Consider the following 23,331-nt stretch of genomic DNA (forward strand, 5'->3'; position numbering starts at 1 on the left):
AAAGCCCCCAAATTTATTATCTGGCCCTTTACAGAAAATGTCTGCCCATCCTTATTTTAACTATTCAAGGAAAATAAGCTACCTATAAAGAAAAAATTAAGCCGGCCAGTCTCATACTGAACAGCAGAATATAGCTGGCAGAAGACAAGGAAGCAACATCTCTAGATTTCTCAAGGAAAAATAGTATGAACCAACAATTCCAAAAGCAGGCACTGTTTTCTACATGGAAAAGCAATAGAAAGACATTCTTTACTGTATAAATACCAAGGATACACATATTCTCTCCATGGCCTTCCTGAGGGGGGGAAAAAAATCTACTTAAAAATAGAATCCTGTCAATGAAGAGAAGCCTCAAAATAAACAATTAACAGGTAATTCTCTGGTGGTCCAGTGGCTGGGACTCCGTGCTCTCACTGCCGAGGGCCCGGGTTCCATCCCTGGCCGGGGAACTAGGATCTCGCGGGCCCTGTGGCAGGGCCAAAAAAAAAAAAAAAAAAAAAGAATTAACAAATGGGGAACATGTGGGATGAAAAGTCTGGAAATGAGACTGAGTCCACTTAAATATGATATTAAGCATAGACAACCATGGCAATTTTTGGTTATAAAACAGTTACATAAAAATATTACAAAATATAAAAATTTTATAATGTTTAAATTTTAGAGAGGAAAACTACATGATAAAAAACAATTATTAATTTGATAATATACCGTGAAAAAAAATCCTAGACTATACAATATCCTAGAATAGGGCAGGGGGAGGGTGAAGGGTGGGAAGCAGGGAGGGGAGTGTAAATGCACTACTGGAGGGAATCAGATGTTGTTTCATTTATGAGGCTGATAAACTGAGTAAAAAAATTAGTTTATTATTTGAGGTCATAAATCACTGGTAAAACTGAAAAGTTATATATCTTTCAAGTGATCTGTGAGGAAAATAAAAAACACAAAGAAAACATAGCAAGGGACTTCCCTGGTGGTCCAGTGGGTAAGACTCCGTGCTCCCACTGCAGGGGGCCCGGGTTCAATCCCTAGTCAGGGAACTAGATCGCGCATGCAAGCCACAACTAAGAAGTCTGCATGGGACAACGAAGATCCGGCATGCCGCAACTAAGACCCGGCGCAGCCTAAATAAATAAATAAATATATATTAAAGAAAAAAAAGAAAGAAAATTATCATTGAAGAAAAAAAAAGATGATTAAGGTCGTAAAAAAAAATACAAGACTGGAAATTTCTGTTAAAAAATAGCCTAACTGGGATAAAGTCACTGATTAAGAAAGAAGTACCAGGAGTAGATCAAAAAATACAATTCAACTGTGTGCCATCTCCAACAGACAAACCTAAAATAAAACACCTCAGAAAGTTTGAGGGTTAAGACAAAACAGGCAAAGACATGGTAAAGCAAATACAAACAAAAAGAAGGCAGAGGTCCTCATACTTATACCCAAGTTGAACTGCAGACAAAGCCTTCAATGGGGCCATGGCAATATTTGATAAAAATGCTATTTAAATCCTAATAGTAAGAAAGAATGAAACCGTCCAAATTGTTTTTATGAAGCCAACACAATCACGATACTAAAATCTAACAAAGATATTCGCTTACAGGACCTCAATTTTAAAATTCTAAGTAAAATATCAGGGGAATTCCCTGGTGGTCCAGTGGTTAGGACTCTGCGCTTTCACTTCTTTGGGCCCAGGTTCAATCCCTGGTCAGGGAACTAAGATTCCACAAAGCCTCGCAGCATGGCCAAAAAAAAAAAAAAAAAAGGTAAAACATCAGCAAATACCTAGTAGTATATTTACACACACACACACACACACACACACACACAAGGTGAGCAAATGGGGCTTGTTCTTAAATTGCAAGAGTGATGTAAAATTAGGAATGCTATTAATATGATTTGCCATATTGGTAGGTCAGAGGAAATGAAAATAACACATTTAATCTTGATAGATGCTAAAAGGTCATTTAATAAAATTTGAAAATATTTATCTTTTTAAAATTACCTAACGAGATAGTATCACGTACTGAGATTAGTTTCTGTCTCTGGAGTCACTGAACAGCACAGGGATTATAACAGAGATGACGCGCTCCTGGGAACAGACATACAGAACTCTCCAGGGCTGAGTTCCAACAGGGCCCCATTTTGGTGTGACTTCACCACGAAGGCAAGGGAGGCCAAACCTTCAGCAGGCCTTGACTATCGAGAGAAATGGAGTGGGAAGAAGTCATCTTTGAAGGGAAGACAGTGTTACTGTTTGGAATGAGGAGCTTAAGCTGCTCTCACCCACAATGAAAACTCAACTATCCAGAGGGTCATCTCCAAGGGTTCCGCACTGTATGGGTACAGAGGATGACTCTATGTCCCATCCGGCCCAGGACAGTCTTGGTTTACACCTGTTGTCCCAGCTGCATTATTGAAAGTACACCCTTTCCCCTCAAAAGCATCCTAGTTTAATAATAAGTTATATGGTCAAACTCAGCATACTGAAATTTTGTAACATTTTTAGTATGATAAGAATTCACGTGTGCACATCTGCATAATCATATTTAATTATCTAGCTATAGACTTTTTTTTTTAATTATTAAAGCCTAGGCTCACCCATCCTAAGACAAAATAAAACATCAATCAGAACTCTTAAAGATAGCAGCACTTCTCATTGCTGCATTATTTACAATAGCCAAGATATATGACCAGCTTAAATGCCCATCAAGGGGTGAATGGATAGAGAAGATGTGATAGGGACTTCTCTGGTGGCTCGGTGGTTAACACTCCGTGCTCCCAGTGCAGGGGGCCTGGGTTAGCTCCCTGGTCAGGGAACTAGGTCCCACATGCATGCCACGACTAACAGTTCACATGCTGCAACGAAGACCCGGTACGACCAAAATCAATAAATAAATGTTTTTAAAAAATTAAAAAGAAGATGTGATATGTATAGCGGAATACTACTCAGCCATAAAATAAAAAGACGAAACCGTGCCATTTGCGACAACGTGGATAGACCTTGAGAGTGTCAGGCTTAGTGAAATAACTCAGATGGAGAAAGACAAATAACATTTCACTCAAATGTGGAATATAAAAAAATGAACAAACCAAACCAAATAAAACCACTCAGATACAGAGAAGAGAGTCGTGGTTACCAGAGGGGATAGGACAGGAGGAGGGCAAAATGAGTAAAGGGGATCGACTGGATGGTGATGGACGGAAACTAAAGTTTTGGTGGTGAGCATGCTGTAGTGTATACAGAAGTAGAAATACCAGGTTTACACAAGAAATGTATGTAATGTTATCAACCAATGTTACCTCAAAAAAAAAAATAAATTGTTAAATAAACAGAGAAAGAAAAAAGAAATCAGAACTTCTTATGACTTAATTTCATCATCGGAAATGTACTACCATATAAACAAAATGGATGCAACATCTCAGGAGCCAAGGGAAGAAAGCATTCTCAGAACAGGTGGGAGTAAAAAACATTGTTAACTGTTGTTGACAGTGAGAAATAGAGAAGCATAAAGTGATATCAGGCCTTTCGGTTTGGTGATGACACAGTTGTTGGAGACCTTCAACAGAACAGGTTCAGGAGAACGTTAACCCCAGAGTAGAAGGGCTTGCCCGATATATGAGCAAGAGTGCAGGAAGCAGGGCAGTGGATACGGACTAAATTCTGCCAGTACAGACAGTGGTGAAGGTGAGGAAACAGCTTTATTGCTGCTGCTTCTTGTTGAACCAATTTTTGTGGATGAAATGGAAAGAGAGAGTTAGATAAACTTATTTGTTGAAAAAAAAAAACCACTGGAAAATAACATAGCATCATAATGGTCTTGATCAGGGTCAAAACTCATCAAATGGTACACTTAAGATTTGTACATTTTTCTAAATGTAAACTTTACCTCAAAAAAAGAAAGAATCATAAACCAACACTGAACTCTAGTTATGGATAAGAAGGCCAAAGTGTTTAGGAGTGAAGCGTACTGAGGTCTGCAACTTACTCTGAAATATATTAAAAAACAAGATGGATGGGACATCCCTGGTGGTGCAGTAGTTACGAATCCGCCTGCTCCCCACTGTAATAATCAATGCTGTGAATGTAACCACTGTCTATTTCTACCGGTGTCCTTCAGAACCATTCTGTTCTAATTCATTCACTAGCCTAGCTACAACACTAGCTCCCAGCTTCAAGGCAGCTTCTTAGGCAAAGCTAAATTAACAACAGAGTTGAGGGCAGTACTTTCTAAAATTACTTTCAATTTAATAACTTGAGATGGATTGAGGATGTGCTTGTTTTATGTGATTTTTTTTGTAGTGAATGATACAAATCAAAGTGGACAATAAAACATCCAAACACAGAAGAAAAAAAAAAAAAAGAATCCACCTGCCAAGGCAGGAGACATGGGTTCGAGCCCTGGTCCAGGAAGATCCCACCTGCTGCGGAGCAACCAAGCCTGTGTGCCACAACTACTGAGCCCTTGTGCCACAACTACTGAAGCCCATGCGCCTAGAGCCTATGCTCCACAACAAGAGAAGCCACCACAATGAGAAGCCCACGCACTGCAAGGAAGAGTAGCGCCTGTTCTCTGCAACTAGAGAAAGCCCGTGTGCAGTAATGAAGACCCAAAGTGGCCAATAAAAATAAATTGATTAATTAATTAATTAAAATAAATAAATAAATAAGATGGATGGATAGAGAGGTGGACAGGTGGGTAGACTCGTGATAAAGCGATTGTGGCAAATGCTAATGCTAGGATCTAGACGGTGTGTTCACTGACAGCTATTTCAACTTTTCTGTATTTTGAAACAGTTCATATAAAATGTTGAAGAAAAGGCAACCACCATACTGACTTCCAATCTACAAAATTCAATCAATATTAAGACATTCTAAAGACTGAAGGTTCGGAAAGCCTCATCTTCATGGAGAGGTGTCCAGAGAGACGAGAAACGGCCAGCACTCACCGACTGACTGTGCGGTGAATGCAGCTACAATCTGGGGGCTGGCCAAGGCCTCCAGCCTGTTCTTCAGCGCCTCCAAGTGCACACATTTTTCTGAGTAGTCTGGTGTATCGACAAGCATCGTTAAGCTGTTCTGCATACCTGTGAGCTTGGCAGAAATTACAGTGATGTCCTATAAAAAGACCATAGTAGAGGATATTTATGTTAAAACATCCCTGCTACTTCAATTAAGAATGGCCAAAATACATGAAAAAACAATTGATAAAATAAGAACATGGCTCATAAACGTATTATGTCTACAATTATTAGTGTTCAAATAAAAGCAAACTAAAACAAGGAAGTGCCATTTTCCTCCTAACAAATTGGGAAAACTTCTGAAGGATTATAGCAGCTATTGCTGGGAAGGGCGCAAAGGAAAAAGTCTGTCTGAATTTATATTCTTTCTGGAGGGCAATTCAGCATTACACATCAACAGCCTTAAAAATGTTTGCATCCTGACACACTTGGTATGTCCTCTTCTAGAAATCTGTCTAATGAGATAACCAGAGGGACACAGAGATATTAATGCATTTAATTAGTTAATGTGATTTCAGTGTTGTAATAACAAAAACCTGGAAGGAACTAAAATCTTCCATAATAACGAATAAAATATAGATTATTGGACACTCATAATGGCAATGTGGACTATTGGGCAACCATTAAAAATCATGTTTTGAGGGACTTCCCTGGTGGTCCCATGGTTAAGAATCCACCTTCCAATGTAGGGGATGTGGGTTTGATCCCTGGTTGGGGAACTAAGGTCCCACATGACTAGAGCCTGCACACCACAACTACAGAGAAGCCCGAGTGCCACAATGAAGAGCCTGCATGCCACAACAAAAGATCCCGCATGCTGCAACTAAGACCTGACGCAGCCCCCAAAATAAATAAATAAATAAATAAATAATCTTTTAAATTATGTTTTGAAAATTATTAATTACACAGCAAAATATTTACAACTTAGCATTAGGTGAAATAAACAAGAAAAAACATACAAACACTAGAATATATATAAATGGGTATACCTATAATATACGCATATATATAAAATATATACAAAAGTATAAATTTTACGAATAAATAGAAAAATACATAATAGACATAAAAAACATTACTGGGGCACAGGAATAGGATCGTGTTATTCTCTTCCTTGTATTTTTCTCAATTTTCCAACTCTTCTAAGACACATAAATTATGTTTATATTAGGAAAAGAAATGCTGTTCAAAAAAAGGATGAGGAGAGCAACGAGTAACTATATTTCATTTCAGCATTCGACAGGGGCCTGTGACGTGCCAGACACCGTATCAGACGTTCGAGACACAAAGACGAGGAGGGTCAGAGTGCGGCCCCCCAGTGTGCAGTGTCCTGGGGCAGAAAGGTTACCACGCAGTTTAGGAGGATGAGGAGGGTTACAGGAGCACAGATGCGGAGGGGACCGCGGATTCCGCCTACAAGCAGCCAGCAGGCGGAGCTGTGAGAGGAGGGGACCCGCAGCTGGGCCCCGAGCGGAGAGCGGAGGCCCACGGTGCCCTAAAGAAAAGGAGAGGAAGGACAGCTCAGGCAGGGAAGCAGGGAGGAGAGGGGATGCGTGTCAAGAGTCTGGAGCAGGCAGAGGCAGAAATCACCTGGAGGGAGTGGCCGGAGGAGCAGCTGAAGGCACAGGCCGCACACAACCCTGTGGGGAAGGGCAGGCTCCGGCCTGTGAGTGGGCTTAGAACTTACCTGACAGAAAATGGGAAATCGGTACAGGTTAAAATGCGGAGGGGGGGGCGTGAGGGACAGGGAAATGCCACATGCCAATCTATGCTTTAGAAGATCCCCCTGGTGGGGGGATGTGGGGGAGGAGGGGTTGGGGTGGGATGAACTGGGAGATTGAGATTGCCATACATACATTACTAGTAAGAAAACATATATAAAATGGTAGCTTTAAATATATGCAGTTTATTGTATGTCAATTATATCCCAATAAAAGTTCTTAAAAAAAAAAAAGATGAACCCCCCCTCCCCCCGCCCCAGGTCACATGTAGGGGGATAAACTGGGGTGGGGGAGGGCCTTGGCGGCAAGGACGCCGGTGGACGGCTGCTGCAACGGTCTAGGAGCAAAATGATTGGAAAGCCTGCCCAAGGTGGTGGCAGATGGACAGAAAGAACAGATGACCGAACAGGAAGATGGGGGGATGGGGAGAAGGGGGCAGGTGAGGACCACTGAGGTTTCCAGGTAGATACCTGCATGGAAAATGACATATAAACCAAGAGAGGGAGGCCAGAGGAGCAAATGGGGAGTGGCTTTGGGCAGGAATAATAGATTCCATTTTTCAAGAGCCTGGGGGAGTCCAGCTGAATGCATTTGGTCTTGCGGGCAGTTAGTTCTGAATATCAAGAGAGTTGGGAGGAGAAAAACAGGACATACCTTTTAGCTAACAGTAGTTTACCACTATTAAAATCAGAGACCATATTTAAATCCATTCCCTCTCATACACACCTTCCAGGAATTTAGCAAGATTTGCAACTGACAACTATGAAGCCTGGATCAATTAAACACGCCAAGTGCCCTGAGGGGCTCTGAAATGGAACGGGAAGGAGTATGGCTCTATTTGTTGTTCTTAAAGGTAACAATAACTGACACAGAATAGATTGGTGACTGAAAAAACAACGTGCGAAGAAGCAGTGCTACCACTTGTGGGGAAGAAAAAGGGCAAGAAACATATATGTGCATGTGTCATCTGGAAGGACAGGCACAAAGCTGAAAAGAAGGTTTGTACGTAGAAGGGAAATGAGGGGATTGGGAGGGTCAGAGCTACGAGAAAGACTTATTTTTCACTGTTTATTCCTGTTTTACTCAATTTTTCCCATGTGTATTTAGAACTTTTGAAAAACTTCTTAAAGTTTTCTTTTTAATAGCAAAAGAGATAATAAATAATTCATTTTGCTTTACAATTGAAAAAAAGCGTTTTTCATGAGACATGATCTTACTTTATCCTTATCACCATTTTCCATCCTTTGCTGCCCACGGAGGGTAAAGTAACTTGCCAAGGTCTCACAGTCCCCCCTGCCCAAGTTCCACGCTCTCATTGACTCCATTTTCTCTGCCTTTTTAAGCTTTTCCTGAAATCACGTTTGTGACTAAAAGGCTTCAGTCAAGCAGATGATACAAACTAAAGGAGGTGGAAAAACTCAGAGCAGTCTCAGTTCCTCCCCGACCTATGCCTGAACGTTTCCATGCCCAGCTGTTTACCAGCCCTTCTGATTGTGAGTGGCAGAGCTAGCTCCAAACCTCAAGTTCCTGCTTAAAGAGATGTCACAACATCCCCTAAACAAGAGACCTACTTGAGTCTTAAACGTCTCCTCAATATCAGCACTCAATGTGCTCCATTTGTCAGCTTCTTGAAGAGATTCTGCCGCCAGCTGCATTCGGGACTTCACCTGGTCGATTTCTACCAAAACCTAGAAGAGAAGTGAGGGGTCAAACACTAAGGAAGCGGCAGTTCCATGTTCTCTACCCTCCACCAGCGACTTGAAACATAAGTATGGTGGCATGCTCCTGCCTTTAGGGAGCCTCTGTGCTGACCACATAGCTAAATTGTTCGGTGGTGCTGAAGAGACGTGAGTAAGTTGAAAGAACCAAACAAAAGAGTAGTTTGAGTGCTTGGCAGAATCTTAAGTTAAGTTTGGCCTCCCACTAGGAAAGTGAACATTGTCCAAAAATAAGAGTCAACACTTAGGAGCCAAAATACCTGCATCGACTGAGATGTATCCTGTTCAAATTTTTTAATGTCCTCCTTGACAAGTATCATCTGTTCTTTCAGAAAAGATGCCTCCTGTTTAAGGGCTTCGACATCACGGAGCACTTTGGGCATGTTCTGAAGGGCCTGGTGGCTTGTTTCTGCAGCAAGAAGAACCCAAGAACCAAAGGTGAACATCGGACCACTCACCAGTGAACAACACGGATAAATCAGACGACAGGAAGCAAATTTTCCCTAAGGTGTTGCCAGCCACGCGGTTTTCCCAGCCTGTGGCAAGCAGGGGGGGTGGGAAGACCGGCGGATGGGGAGCTGGCTTCTGCTGGGACCCTGTCTTCCCCAGAACCACAGTGAGAGCTCTGTGAATAAACCACCACCCTGACCCGACATCAGCTGTCTTCTTACTGCAACTCCTTTTTTTTTTTTTTTGGCCACACCGCATGGCTTGTAGGATCTTAGGTCCCCAACTGGGGACTGAACCAAGGCCCCAACAGTGAACGCACTGAGCTCTAACCGCTGGATGGCCAGGGAACTCCCCTGCAACTCCCTTTTTGAGGAAGGAGAATGGGGGAATCTGACAGCGGTGAATGCCAGTTGTGCACCAGGTGCTTTACACACATCACATCACTTAACGTCCACAGCAGTCATTAGCAGCCACCTCCGACAGATTAGAACACGAAGGTTCAGAGAGGTTAAACAACTTGCCCAAGATTTCACAGAGCCGAAACAAAGCCTTACTTACATGTGTGGGGACCCAACGTCTGCTTTCCACGGTGTTTTCAAAATGTAGTCCACAGACCACCAGCATGAGCTGGAATGCAGTTAACATGCAGGTCCCTAGGCCACCTGCCAGGGATTCTTATTTAGCAATCCTGGTAGGAGATCAAGTGAGATCAAGGAACCTGCATTTTTTAAACAGACATCCCAAGTGGGGAATAAATTCTGCAAATCCTTGCAGACCATGAGAAAAGGAGGGTTAACAGCATAACCCTTTAGCCCTTTAAAGAGCAATTCACTGGAGAATCAACCAAAGAAGTCCAGAGGCTTCTGCCCCACCAGTGCGCTGAACGGAACCTTAACAGCTTGAAGACACCCTTCAGGAACCTGTTCACGCAGCTCTGCCATAAAAATAATGATCTGTCTCCAGCACCAACTCTGGTAAAGCTCTAAGACTAAGAAAACAAAGGCACAACAAAGATTTCTCCAAAGCACAGAGACTTCACCAATTTTTAACAGCACTGTGATGGCCCCAGCCTGGCCCCCTGCCTGCTAAGCCTCAGAGTCACTCTTGAGGACTGGCTGGTTCTCTGTGAACCTCCTTTTCTCTCTCCACAGCAACCCCCCCCCCTAAATTTAGTTCTTTCTAGCATCCATTTTAAAACTATCACCTCCTGGGGATTCCCTGGTGGTCCAGTGGTTAGGATTCCGCACTTCCACTGCAGGGGGCACACGTTCCAACCCTGGTCAGGGAACTAAGATACCACAAGCCATGTGGTCTACACATATGTATATATATGTCTCCTCCAATGGTTGCCTATGGGAGGGTAAGGGCCAAATCTCCCTGTGAAGGGGGACTGGGGCGCCTCCCAAGGTGATGGTAACATTCTACATCTTGATGGGGGGTTGAGTTAAACACTAGCTGTAGACATTGGTCAAAACCCATCAAACTTATCAGATAAGATCCCTGCATTTTGCCTTATATAAGTTTTATCTACTTAAAAAAAAAAGAGCCGTATACAAGTACTGAAGTCTAACGTTTAGGGTTCTAACTGAAATGTTTAAGGGGTGAAGTGTACTGATGTCTGCAACTTATTTTGAAATACATCAAAAAATAAGATGGACGGATGGATGGATAGAGGGATGGATAGGTTTGTGATAAAGCAAAAATGGCACACTGCTCATTGCAGAATCTAGTTAGTGGGTTGTGAATGTTCACTGCAAATTCTCTTACCATTGCTGTATGTTTGGCACCTCCAACCACAGTGGCTCAGTACAAGAATCTGCCGTCATTCTTGATTTTCTCCCCCCTCACCCCTCATTCCAATCCATCAGCAAGTTCTCCCCTTTCTTCCCCTTAAAAGTACCTTAAGTCTGGTGGGGGCAGCATGGGGGGAAAAATACCTTAAATCTACCCATTTCTCACCATCTCTACTGCCATAACCCCAGGTGAAGCCACTGTCACCTCTCTTCTGAACTACAGCCGTAGTCTCCTGAACAGGGACATAAATCAAACCATCTCCTGTTTAAAAATCTTCCACTACCACAACTAAGCCTGCCCGCAAGCCACAACTACTGAGCCCATGTGCCGCAACTACTGAAGCCCGTGTGCTCTAGGGGGCCGTGCTCCACAAGAAAAGCCACTGCAATGAGAAGCCCATGCACTGCAATGAAGAGCAGTCCCCGCCTGCCACAACTAGAGAAAGTCTGTGTGCAGCAACAAAGACCCAATGCAGCCATAAATAAATAGATAAATAATTTTCTTTTAAATCCTCTAGTATCTTCCCATTACACTCATTTTAAACCAAATCCAAAGTCTTTAATGCAACATTAAAACTACTGCATGATCTGGCCCCTGCCGACCCCTCCAACTTAAGAATAGATTTTGTTCAACACTGTATCTCTGGACCCTGGAAAATAGAGTTTGTGCCCAATAAATACCCACTGACTGAATGAATGAACAAATCGATCCTCCTATAGGGGTCCCTCAACAACTCCTGTTTGAACCTCTGCAATAACTTCTCTTCACTGCAGACTCGGGACCTTGTCGCATCGGCCACAAAAATAAAGCTTTAAAGCTCCGAAGGCTTCTCACCACCAGTGGGATGAAATCCAAATCTTTAGGATGGCCAAAAACGTCTTTCACAATTTGACCCTCATCTATTTTTCTAACTTGTCTCCAGCAGATGTTTCCCCCCACGAAAGTACAATCCTCCAATAATAATAATAACAGTAATGACTAATATTTATTGATGTTATTGATGAAGCTCTGTTTGAACTTCCTGCCTTTCCCTGGACTGGCTAGGCCTTTTTATACCCACATGCCTCTGTGTGTGTTCCTTCTCCCTTTAATACCAGAGAGGTGTAAAGTACGAGGGTGAGTCAAAAATTATCCGCACTCCGGTTATATTAAAATTTCTGTAAATGCTAAGCCAGAGTGCGGATAATTTTTGACTTACCCTCTTATAATGAATAAGAGCCTGGGATCTGGAACCAGTTGCCTGGGTTTAAATCCAGGCTCCCCATTCATTAGCAACATAATGCTGGGCAAGTTACTGCCATCAGCCTCAGTTTCTACACCTATAAAGTGGGATTAATAACTGTACCTAGCTCTAAGGATTGTTGTCGTGTTTAAATTAGATAATCATGGGACTTCCCTGGTGGCGCAGTGGTTAAGAATCTGCCTGCCAATGCAGGGGACATGGGTTTGATCCTAGGGCCGGGAAGATCCCATATGCCATGGAGCAACTGAGCCATGTGCCACAACTACTAAGCCTGTGCTCTAGAGCTCATGAATGACAACTACTGAGCACACATGCCACAACTACTGAAGCCCACGAGCCTAGATCCCATGCTCCGCAACGAGAAGCCACTGCAACGAGAAGCCTGAGCCCTGCAACGAAGAGTAGCCCCCACTCACCATAACTAGAGAAAGCCTGCACGCAGCAACGAAGACCCAACGCAGTTAGAAAGGAAGGAAGGGAGGAAGAAATCAGATAATCATGCCTGGATTTAAACCCAGGCAACTGGTTCCAGATCCCAGGCTCTTATCCATTACAGGAGGGTAAGTCAAATATTGAGGGGTGCAGGGCTGGTATTACCACCCGTTTTCTTTGGTTTTTGTTTTATTTTTTTTGGCACCACGTGGCATGCAGGATCTTAGTTCCCCGACCAGGGACTGAACCTGTGCCCCCCTGCAGTAGAACCACAGATTCTTAACCACTGGACTGCCAGTGAAGTCCCACCACCCCTGTTGAGAACCACTTAGTTAATACATATTAAGTACTTAAAATAGTGCCTACCATATACCAAGGACTCAGATATTTGCTATTATCTGATATTATTATTTAATAATGTCCTTCCCCACCTTTGCCCTGTGAGGTCTTCCTTCAAGGCCTAACACAGGGAAAGCCCTTTATGATTCTCCCAGACAAGAGGTAATTGCTTCCTTCATCCAGTTCTCAGCTCCCAGATCTACTCTCAGTAAAGCCACCATCCTGCATTGTAATTAAGCGGTTGACGCATCCTCCCCACCAGGCAGCAAGCTCCAGAAAGGTAAACTTTTCATCCCCACTACTCATTTCTTGACAGCTGCATAGTAGATGCTCCATAATTACTAAAAGATGCAAAGTACAATAAAGAATCCGCAGTGAAATAAAGCATCCCCCCGCCCCACCTTTTCTTAAACAGTGGACTCATCTATAAAACAAAGTCCTATTTACAGGACCATAAGCTCCCCGTGTGTGCAGTCTGAGCCTGTTTCCCACAGAGCCAAGCAGACAGACTGGCTGCAGTATGTACTGAATAAACACACAGTGAAGTAAATGCAGGTCGAGGAGTTAATGAAATGGTTTCTGCTGTGTATTATTTTTTATAATTCACTATTCTGGCTAATGAACCTAAAAGTCTCCTGTCAGGACAGCCCAGCTTCCTCACTGACAGAAAGACCCACTAAGACAGGGAGGGTGGGGGAGGGTTGGATTGGGAGTTTGGGATTAGCGGGTGCAAACTATTATATATAGGATGGATAAACAACAAAGTCCTACTGTATAGCACACGGAACTATATTCAATATCCTGTGATGAACCATAATGGAAAAGAATATGAAAAAGAATGTGTATATGTGTATAACTGAATCACTTTTCTGTACGGCAGAAATTACAACATCGTAAATCAACTACACTTCAATAAAATAATTTTTAAATCCATTAAAACGATGTTTCCCAGATATGTGTCATTCCTATACACCGTCTATATGCTTTTTGCCAAATGTAAGAGTCAGCTGACTATTATTTAATATTCTTAAAACTCACTCTTCTAAGTTTTAAAAGGAAACTTGACAGCACGGCCAGAGGTGGAAAACCAAGATCCCAAGCGCGCAAGTGTTGCAGAGAGGCGAGCAGCGGGCTGAGACCTTCTCCTGGATGTCCCCAGCAAGCCTGCGGGAGAACCCGGCCGGGACTCGCTCGCCCTCCACGCGAGGCGCTGACATCTGTGGCATTCACTGCCCACTACGTGCACCCCCGGGGGCCCGGGCCCGCCGAGGAGCTCTACCCGGTGGCTCACCCTCCACGGCGTGGTTCACCTCCTGGATGAACAGCTGCAGCTTCATCACCAGGGTGGCCGCGTGGCTGTCCGCCTTCCCGGCCGCCGCCTCTTTGGGGCCGGCCCTGAAGGCCGCGTTGATCCACTCCTTCACGTCGAAGTCTTCGGCCAGGAACCTGGAGAAGTCCATGGCTGCGCCGCCGCACCCCGGCGTCCAGGCCTGAAGGGCTGGCTCCGGGCGGCCACGAGGCTGCCCAAGCGGGCGGCCCTGAAAGAGCACCCGCGGGGGTCTGGGAGGCGGCGGGCCGGGATCGACTGCGCCAGCGACTGCCTCCTACACAGCCCCTCGATCCGCTCGCTGATGTGTACAGTTGAGATTGACCCTCGCCGCGCGCCGTACTTCTTCCGGAAGTAGGTGGCCGTTACTATGGTGACCGCCGGCGCTCCGAGAAATGCGGCAAGCTGGGAGCTTTCCGCGGGTACGTGCATCCCTCTCCCTCGGCTAACTTAAACGCCTTTTACGCACTTAAATGTGTCCTTTCTCTAAAGCCCCTACTTATATGAGTGCGCTTAGTCCTCACAGTTCTATCAGTACTATTATTCTCCCCCAACTTAAAGAGGAAGGACTGAGGCAGTGAAGGAAGTAGTTCAATGTCACGTAGCTGGAAAGTAGCGCTGTGTTTGAACTCCGCCAGACCTGCTACTGGAGCCTGAACTCTTTACGATACTTTACTGCCCTCGCAAAGCGGGCAGATGAATCTACATGATCTGGCCTCTAGCCCACCACTCTTCCCACTCCTCTCTCATGACTGCAGCCACGTTGACCTCCTGTCCTCGCCTGAAACACACCGCTCTGGAATTCATCAGTCTGTACTTACTGTTTCCTCTAGCTTAAAGCAATGGGACACTTCAGAAAAGACTATCTGGGAGGGCCTCCTTTGTCATAGGAACCAAATTAAAACAAACAGAAACATCCTTTGTGTACAGCTGTGCATAATTTTGCCATTTATCTGTTCTCACCCTAGGCATACTCTGATTCACTGCATATGGTAGTTCTTGAAGACCGTATAGCTAAGAACTTAAACCCGCAAATTAGGAAAGATGATACACTCGCCTGGAAGGAGCAAATTGACCAAGTTCCATGGTATGTTCAGAAGCCTTAGGCGCCTCTACAATATGCCCTTTTCCTCCCTTACGAACGGAAGCTTTTTAAAAACATTCATTACTAATTTACAGGACGTACAGTTCACTCATTTCAAGTATGCAATTCAATGAATTTTAGTAAATTTAGCAAGGTGTGCTATTTCCACAGGAACATTTCCATCAGCCAAAAAATCCCTTCCTGCCCGTTTGCACTTAATCTCTGCTCCCACCCTCAGCCCTAGGAAGTCACTAATCTGCTTTCTGTCTCTAAAAATTTGTCTTTTCTGGACATTTCAGTCACATGAAATCATATACTATGTAGTCTTTGCATCTGGCTTCTTTCACGCAGCATAAAGCTTGTTCCCTTATGTTGCTGAATGGTATCCCATTGTGTGGATATGACATTTTGTTTATCCATTTACCAGTTGATGGACATTTATGCTGTTTCTAGTTTAAGGCTATAAGAAATAATGCTGCTATGAACGGTCACTACATGTCTTTGTGTGGACACATGTTTTCATTTCTTTTGAATAGACTCTTAGGTCTGGAACTGCTAAATTGTAAAATAAATTAATGCTTAATTTTTTAAGAAACTGCTAGACATCCCCTATACCGTTTTACATTATCATCAATAACGTATGAGGGTTCCAGTTTTTCATGTGGGATGTAGTGGTAAGTCATTGTTGCCTTAATTTGCATTTCCCTAACAACCAATGATATTGAACATCTTTTCATGTGCTTATTAGCTATTCTTGTATCTTCTTTGGCAAAATATCTTTTCAAATCTTTTGCCATTTTCAGTTGGGGTTGCTTGTCTTCATATTATTGAGCTGCAAAGTTCTTTACATATTCTGTATATAATTCCTTTATTAGAGATATAGTTTGCAAATATTTTTCTCAATCTGTAGCTTGTCATTTTCTTAACGATGTCTTTTGAGGTGCAAAAGTTTTTAATTTTAATAACGTCCATTATCACGTTTTCTTTTTTATGAATTATACTTTTGATATTGTATCTAAGAAATCTTTGTTTAACCCGAAATCATAAAGAATTTCTCCTAAATCTTCTAGAAGTTTTAAAGTTTTAGCTTTTACATTTAGGTCTGTGATCCAGTTTGAATTAGTTTTTTGTGTATGATGTGAGGTAAAAGGTCTAAGTTCTTTTTTCTTTTTCTTATCGTTCTTCCTTTTCTTTTTTTTTTTCTTTGCATGCAGATGTACAATTATCTTAGGACCATTTGTTGAAGAGACTTTCCTTTCTCCACTGAATTGCCTTTAACTCTTTGTCAAAAATCAAGTGACTTATGGGAGGGGGCGGGGGGTGAAGGGGAAACTGAGACAAAGCGAGAGAGTAGCACAGACATATATATACTACCAACTGTAAAATAGTCAGTGGGAAGTTGTTGTATAACAAAGGGAGTCCAACTCGAGGATGGAAGATGCCTTAGAGGACTGGGGTGGGGAGGGTGGGGGGGACTCGAGGGGGGGGAGTCAAGGAAGGGAGGGAATACGGGGATATGTGTATAAAAACAGATGATTGAACCTGGTGTACCCCCCCAAAAAAAAAAAATCAAGTGACTTAAATGTATGGGTTTCTGGACTTTAATTCTGTTCTATCATCTATACACCTATTCTTGTACCAATACCAAACTGTCTTGATTCTGTAGTTTATAGTAAGTTTTTTAAAATAAACTTATTCATTTGTTTTATTTTTATTTATTGGCTGTGTTGGGTCTTCATTGATGCATGCGGGCTTTCTCTAGTTGAGGAGAGCAGGGGCTACTCTTCATTGCAGTGCAGTGGCTTCTCTTGTTGTGGAGCACAGGCTCTAGGCACAAGGGCTTCAGTAGTTGTGGCACTAGGGCTCATTAGTTGCGGCTCACGGGCTCTGGAGTGCAGGCTCAGTAGTTGTGGCACACAGTCTTAGCTGGTCCACAGCAGGGGTCTTCCTGGACCAGGGATCGAACCCGTGTCCCCTGCACTAGCAGGCAGGTTCTTAACCACTGTGCTACCAGGGAAGCCCTATAGTAAGTTTTGAAATTTGGTAGTATAAGTCTGGTAGTGTTTTTTTTTTAATATTTTATTTATTTATTGGCTGCATGGGGTCTTAGTTGCAGCCACACAGGATTTTCGTTGTGGCATGGGGGATCTTTCATTGTGGCATTCAGGCTCTTTGTTGTGGCACACAGGCTTCTGTCTGTGGCATGCAGGTTTTTATTTTTTTCTCTTTAGTTGTGGTGCACGGGCTCCAGAGCGCATGGGCTCTGTAGTTAGCGGCACAGGGCTCTCTAGTTGCAGCTGTCTTTATTATGCTTTCATTTTTGAAGGACACTTCTGCTGGATATAGAATTCTTTTCATATTCAGATCACTGAATATGTCATCCCATTGCCTTCTGACCTCTATTATTTCCAATGAGAAGTCAGCTATTGATCTATTACGAGCCTATTGTATGAGCCTAATGTCATTTCTCTCTTATAGCTCTCAAGATTTTATCTTTGGCTTTGGCTTTGTCTTTGAAGTTTGGCTAGCATGTGTCTGGGTATGGGTTTCTTTGTGTTTATCCTACTTGAATCTTGTTGAGTTTTATGGATGTGTAGCTTTATGTTTTTCAGCAAATTTGGGGAGGTTCTGGATATTCTTTCTTCAAATAACTTTTCTGCCACTTCCTCTAGCTTATCCTTTCGGGACTCCCATTATGTGTATGACACCTGATGGTGTCTCACAGATCTCTACAGCTCTATTTATTTTTCTTATTTTTTGTTCTTCAGATTGGATAGTTTCTGTTGACCTATCTTCAGGTTCACTGACTTTTTCTTTTGCCATCACAAGTCAGCTGTTGAGAGGTTCTGGTGAATTCTTCATTTCAAGTTGTGTACTTTTCAATTCCAGAATTTCCATTTCTGTTTTATACTGCCTTGCTATTGAGAATCAGTATTTATTTGTTGTCACAGGTTCCTATAATTCCTTAAACGTGGTTTACTTTGGTTCTTTGAACATTTATAGTAGCTACTTTGAATGCTGATTATTAAATCATCTGAAGACTTAGTTTCTATTTACTGCTTTTTCCCTCAGTATGGATCTTTCCTTCATGTTTCTTTGCATGTCATTTATTTATTTATTTATTAGCTGTGTTGGGTCTTTGTTGCTGCATGCCCGCTTTCTCTCGTTGTGGCGAGTGGGGGCTACTTTTTGTTGCAGTGCACGGGCCCTAGAGCACTTGGGCCTCAGTAGTTGTGGCATGTGGGCTCAGTAGTTGTGGCTCAAGGGCTCTAGAGTGCAGGCTCAGTAGTTGTGGCGTACAGGCTTAGTTGCTCCGCGGAATGTGAGATTTTCCCAGGGCAGGGATGGAACCCATGTCCCCTGTATGGGCAGGCGGATTCTTAACCACTGCACTACCAGAGAAGTCCCCCACATCTCATAATTTTTTATTGACAACTAGTTATTTTAAATAATATATTGTAGCAACTCTAGATTCTGGACTCCCTGAAGATTGTTCCTGTTTTTGTTTGCTTGTGTAGTAGCTTGCCTGGGGTAAACTCATGAAATTTCTCCCCTATGGTGTGTAGCTTCTGATGTCTCTATTTTTTATTTTTCTTTTAATTTTACTTTAAAATCTGACTTCCTGTGTCTACATAGCTTACAGGCAGTTAACGATCAAACTAAAGTTGGACCAAATTTCTTGAGCTAGTAGGTAGGGCTTCTGTCCTGCCGGTGGATCTGTGGGTGGGCCAGGGAGCACATTCGAAATTTCAGGTCACTTTCAAGTTGGTCCCAGCTTTCCCTTCCCACTGTGCCCCTTTGTGTTTCCTCAGCATGTGAATGCAGCCTCAGTGTCAACTAGGATTGTGTGGTTAGCTTGGGCTCTCTCTGGTCCCTGATGTACCTGTGCACAGCTTCACCCAGGAACAGGCTTTTTCTAATGATGACCACAACATCAAACTAGTAGAACTCTTCACCCTCCCCACGTGCCCTCCACAGCAATTGTCACTTCTGCTACATCATGACAAAGAAGATGCCAGTCCTACAGAGTGCATGCAAGGAAGAGGCTGGGAGTAGCCCCAGAGACTGCAAATGTTATTACTCAAACTTCAGTGGCTTTTCAAGCATAAACACTTCTCAGATTGCCATCTACCGTTGATTTCTGTATCACTGAAAGGGTTGTTTTTGTCAAATTTGTCTAGCTTCATAGCTACTTTTTGGAGAGAGGATTTTGCAGATTTCCTTCCTGGGCCATAGCCAAAAGGTCTGCCCCTGAGCCCACACTTTTTGAGACATGCCAAAACTGAGTCACCCTTCCCTAAATGGGCCTAATGCATGTCCAAGTCACCCAGACTGGCTTCACGTGGGACAGTTTTACTTCTAACCACACCTGCCCATGACAAACTCTCTTATGGACCTGTAGGTAGGAATGGCTGTTGAGGTGCGAGGACATTGAAAGGTCTGGGACCATAATCCCCGCCCTAGACTCACTGGCTCTGGGTCCTTAAATTTGGTTAATACATTTCCTTGCTACCCCATGTGTAGGGAGGTGTGCCAGCACATCATAACATGGTCCAAAGCATAATAGCCCCTGCCAGAGCTATAATACTGTTGTCTAGCAGATGAGTCTGTCCCATGGGCAGTGCACTCAACAGAAGGAAACAGCTGAAAAATAACAGGATGTGAGGAAAATGCCCAGTGATCGGAATCAAGCTGCATGCCTGCTTCACTGGCATAAACCAGGTTTTCTAGAAGAGCTAAGATGTGTGGAAGCCTCTCCATTTCTACTAGACAGATTCATAGGTTGGGGAAGAGTCCAGATTGGCTAGAGCGTAGGACCAACCCATTCACGTGAAGGAATACAGCACTAGATTTTGTATATGTTTACAGACGTTTGTGGATTAAACTAGCTTTCTCTTACACTTCCATTTTAATCCTCACAGCCTTTGGAGTTAAGGCAGGTATTATTTCTATTTTCCAAAAAGGGAAACTGAGATTCAGATGAGGCCAAGATTGCATGAGGCTATACTGTGGAGAATCTTGAATGCTGGGGAAACTGGTTTTACTTAATCCAAAAAGGTATAGGTAGAAATGACCAAAAGGTCATGATTAGAGAAGTAGTAGGGTCAGATCTGTACTTCAGGGAGATTTAGTAGAGATGAAGGTTAAGGATAAAGCCTTTAGCAGCATACCTATATTTGGAAGTTTAGGGAGGGGGAAAGAATTGGGGAAGAATCAGAAAGTCATGGGACAAGAAAGCTTCAGGAGTGTGTGGCAGACACTGCTAGTCACCTCCTGATTCTGTTCTGTTCTCCCCGGCGGGTCCATAGCCTCTCAAGATAAAGACATCTCCCAGCCTTCCTTAAAGTTGTGTGTCCATGTGACTAAGTACTGGCCACAGGGATGTGAGCAGAACCCTCATGTGGGACTTTAAGCAGATGTTCTTAAAAGGGTGGAGTATATGCTACTACTCTCCCTCTTTCCTGCTGGCTGGAAGGTGAATGTGATGACTGGAATTATAACTGTCATCTTGGACCAAGAAGTGTCCTTAGGAATGAAGTCACGCATGGCGGGTCAACAAGATTGAAGGCATCTAGGTGCCTGACCATGGACTGCACACCAATCCTGGTTTCACTTCTGGGGTTCTTGCATTTTAGAGTGTTATGGGTTGAACTGTGTGTCACCCCCTGCCCACCCCTCAGAAAAGATACAAATCCTAACCCCTAGTCCCTCCGAATGTGACCTTATTTGGCAATAGCATCACTGCAGATGAAACTAGTTAAGATGAGATCATACTGAAGCAGGGTTGAGCTCTTAATCCAACATGATCAGTGTCCTTACAAGATGGCCACGGGAGACACACACAGAGGGAGAACGCCACGTGACAATGAAGGTGGAGACTGGCGTGATGCAGCTACAAGCCAAGGAATGCCAGATTGTCGCAGGCCACCACGATTCTCCTGCAGGTTTCAGCCCCAACTCAGACTTCTAGCCTCCAGAACTGCCAGACAGTAAGTTCCTAAGTCACCCAACTTTGCCCAGGAGTGCCGGGCAGCTAATAATACAGAGATCTAAATATCTTTTTAAACCACTGTTACTTTGGGTTTTTTCCATTTCCTGCGGCTGATCCTAATCTTAACCAATATAGAGGGGCTGGTCAGATTTTATCAAATACAACCTTTTTTGCTGCCTCTGTAGATATTAGGTTATTAGTATCCTTAGCAAAATTTCATTGGTTTCCATGAGAGCAGGAGAGGTTTGGGAATGAACACAGTGACGAAATGGAAGTCACTGCAAGTTAAGGTAGTAAAAAAAAAAAGAGAAATCTCAGATGAGGCAATTTGAGGAGAAATAATAGCACCTACATTTAAAGAGTATCTATCATGTCTGGTATTTTGTTGACCACATAAAATACTCACCAAAATCTATGAAGTAGATTTTTAACATTTTTATCATTTAAGAATATAAAAACTGAAGCCAAGTTGTTAAGTGACTTGCCCAAGGTGGTAAAAAAACTAGCAACTGAACCTGACTCCGAAACCCATACCTATTTCACTCTACCACGCAGGGCTGCCAGAAACAAGGCAGGAGGAAGGGGTAGGGTTGCAGGGAAGACTTGAGCAGGCTTGGGCCCACAGGAAGGGGGCCCATGGAAGGGAGAGGCTGGAGCTACATGGAAACTATCAGGAACTTCAAGTGCCAGTTTCAACACAAAGAACTTTCAGTACAGAAGTGACTGATTGATACCATCTGCTGTCAGAAGAGAGGAGAGAGAGCTATTCTTTTTTTCTATTACACAGTTCATACTGATAATGGCATTATCGCCAAGTCATCTATATTGTTACATTAAAAAAAAAAAGCAAAGTGTGGAACAGCCCATTTGTTTAAAAATGCCTAGACTATCTCCAAGGACAGATGAGGAACTATTAATATTGTCTCCTAGAAGGGTAATTGGTTGGTGGAAAGAATTTCCACCCTTTGTTTTCATTTTAAAAAACACTGAGAATTAAAGTTTTTACAATTTAGAAAATTCAGCTAAATTTTAAAGAAGACAAATCTGTAATTCTGTGACCCAAATGTAAACACTTTTGTACATGCACACAAATACTTGACTTGTTTGGTTTTACACAACAGAATAGATTACCATAGCATCTTATGGTAAACAGATAATTGTCACAATATCCAATCTCTCCTTCTTCCTTAGGCGAGTGTGGCATCATATGCAAATATGACAATTTCTTAGCCTTCTTTGCACCTCGATGTGGCCAAACAGCCAATAATATGTGAATGCAAATATCACGCAAAACATCCAGAAAACCTTAAGAATGTCTGCAGTTTTCCTTTATTCCTGCCTCCCCTACTCCTTTCCTGTTGCCTAGACTTCAGCAGTTAAAGCCTGTAACATAATGTTGAGAAGTGCGTCCTTGGGTAGTGACTTAGGGCTGGTTGGAGTTTAGGTCCCTAATTACTTTGTGATGCTTATACCACTGTGGACTAAGAATGTCTCCGGCTACTTCCATAAACAACAAAAGATGTTGCAGCCATAAAGCCATCAACCACTGCAGCTGCCCCTGTGGTGTATGAACCCTGAGAGGAATACAGACTGGAAAAAAATACCCAGGATACTGGCCCTAGATAGTTAAGATGCTATCAAAGGCATGATTTCAGTGAGTCCAGACTCTTCCATCTTTCCCATTCACAGAAAAGCGCTAAAATCATTAACTTGAGATGTTGGTTTTTGTGATTAAAAGTGATCTTTCGATGTTCAAACACATGGCGGGAGGAGGTGGTTCCCCCCGCCCCAGCAAAAACTCCTATATATCCTGGCTCTTGCCTCCTTTTTGGAACAGTCCCTCAGAGCTATGGGTGGCTGTAACCCTGGCTAAAGTTCTCAGTAAGCCTGCCAAATAAAATTCTCAAATTTTAGGTTATGCATTTTTTTTCAGTCAACACCACAAATGGTTTTGAACTATTTCTGACTTTTCTTAAAAAAATAAATTTATTTATTGGCTGTGTTGGGTCTTCATTGCTGCACGCGGGCTTCCTCTAGTTGCGGAGAGCAGGGGCTACTCTTCATTGTGGTGCACTGGCTTCTCATGTTGTGGAGCATGGGCTCCAGTAGTTGTGGCATACAGGCTCAACAGTTGTGACACACGGGCTTAGCTGCTCTGCGGCATGTGGGATCTTCCCGGAGCTGGTATCAAACCCATGTCCCCTGCATTGGC

The 23,331-nt window shown here is 43.1% G+C and overlaps 1 protein-coding gene and 1 long non-coding RNA gene across 3 annotated transcripts in view; one reads left to right on the forward strand and one right to left on the reverse strand.

Moving 5' to 3' along the window:
* The window catches only part of COG7 (component of oligomeric golgi complex 7), an 82,868-nt gene extending 68,493 nt beyond the window's left edge, over positions 1–14,375 (reverse strand). Inside the window, exons 1-5 of one of the 2 annotated variants that reach the window (XM_057748326.1) lie at positions 14,008–14,137; positions 9,467–9,626; positions 8,719–8,867; positions 8,312–8,428; positions 4,948–5,116 (exon numbers count right to left, since the gene is read on the reverse strand). In XM_057748326.1, the coding sequence (XP_057604309.1) occupies positions 4,948–5,116; positions 8,312–8,428; positions 8,719–8,841 (409 nt within the window). In that variant the 5' untranslated portion in view covers positions 8,842–8,867; positions 9,467–9,626; positions 14,008–14,137. Of the gene's footprint in view, positions 1–4,947; positions 5,117–8,311; positions 8,429–8,718; positions 8,868–9,466; positions 9,627–14,007 lie in introns of both variants that reach the window. The other variant, XM_057748325.1, reaches the window with a different exon arrangement.
* Positions 14,376–14,416: 41 nt separating this feature from the next.
* LOC130860297 (uncharacterized) lies at positions 14,417–19,125 on the forward strand. Its single transcript, XR_009055400.1, has 3 exons — positions 14,417–14,465; positions 15,012–15,130; positions 19,106–19,125. It is a non-coding gene; the product is annotated as an uncharacterized LOC130860297 (long non-coding RNA).
* Positions 19,126–23,331: the final 4,206 nt, after the last annotated feature.

This window comes from Hippopotamus amphibius, chromosome 9 (assembly GCF_030028045.1).
Source record: "Hippopotamus amphibius kiboko isolate mHipAmp2 chromosome 9, mHipAmp2.hap2, whole genome shotgun sequence".
In the NCBI taxonomy this organism is placed as follows: Eukaryota; Metazoa; Chordata; class Mammalia; order Artiodactyla; family Hippopotamidae; genus Hippopotamus; species Hippopotamus amphibius.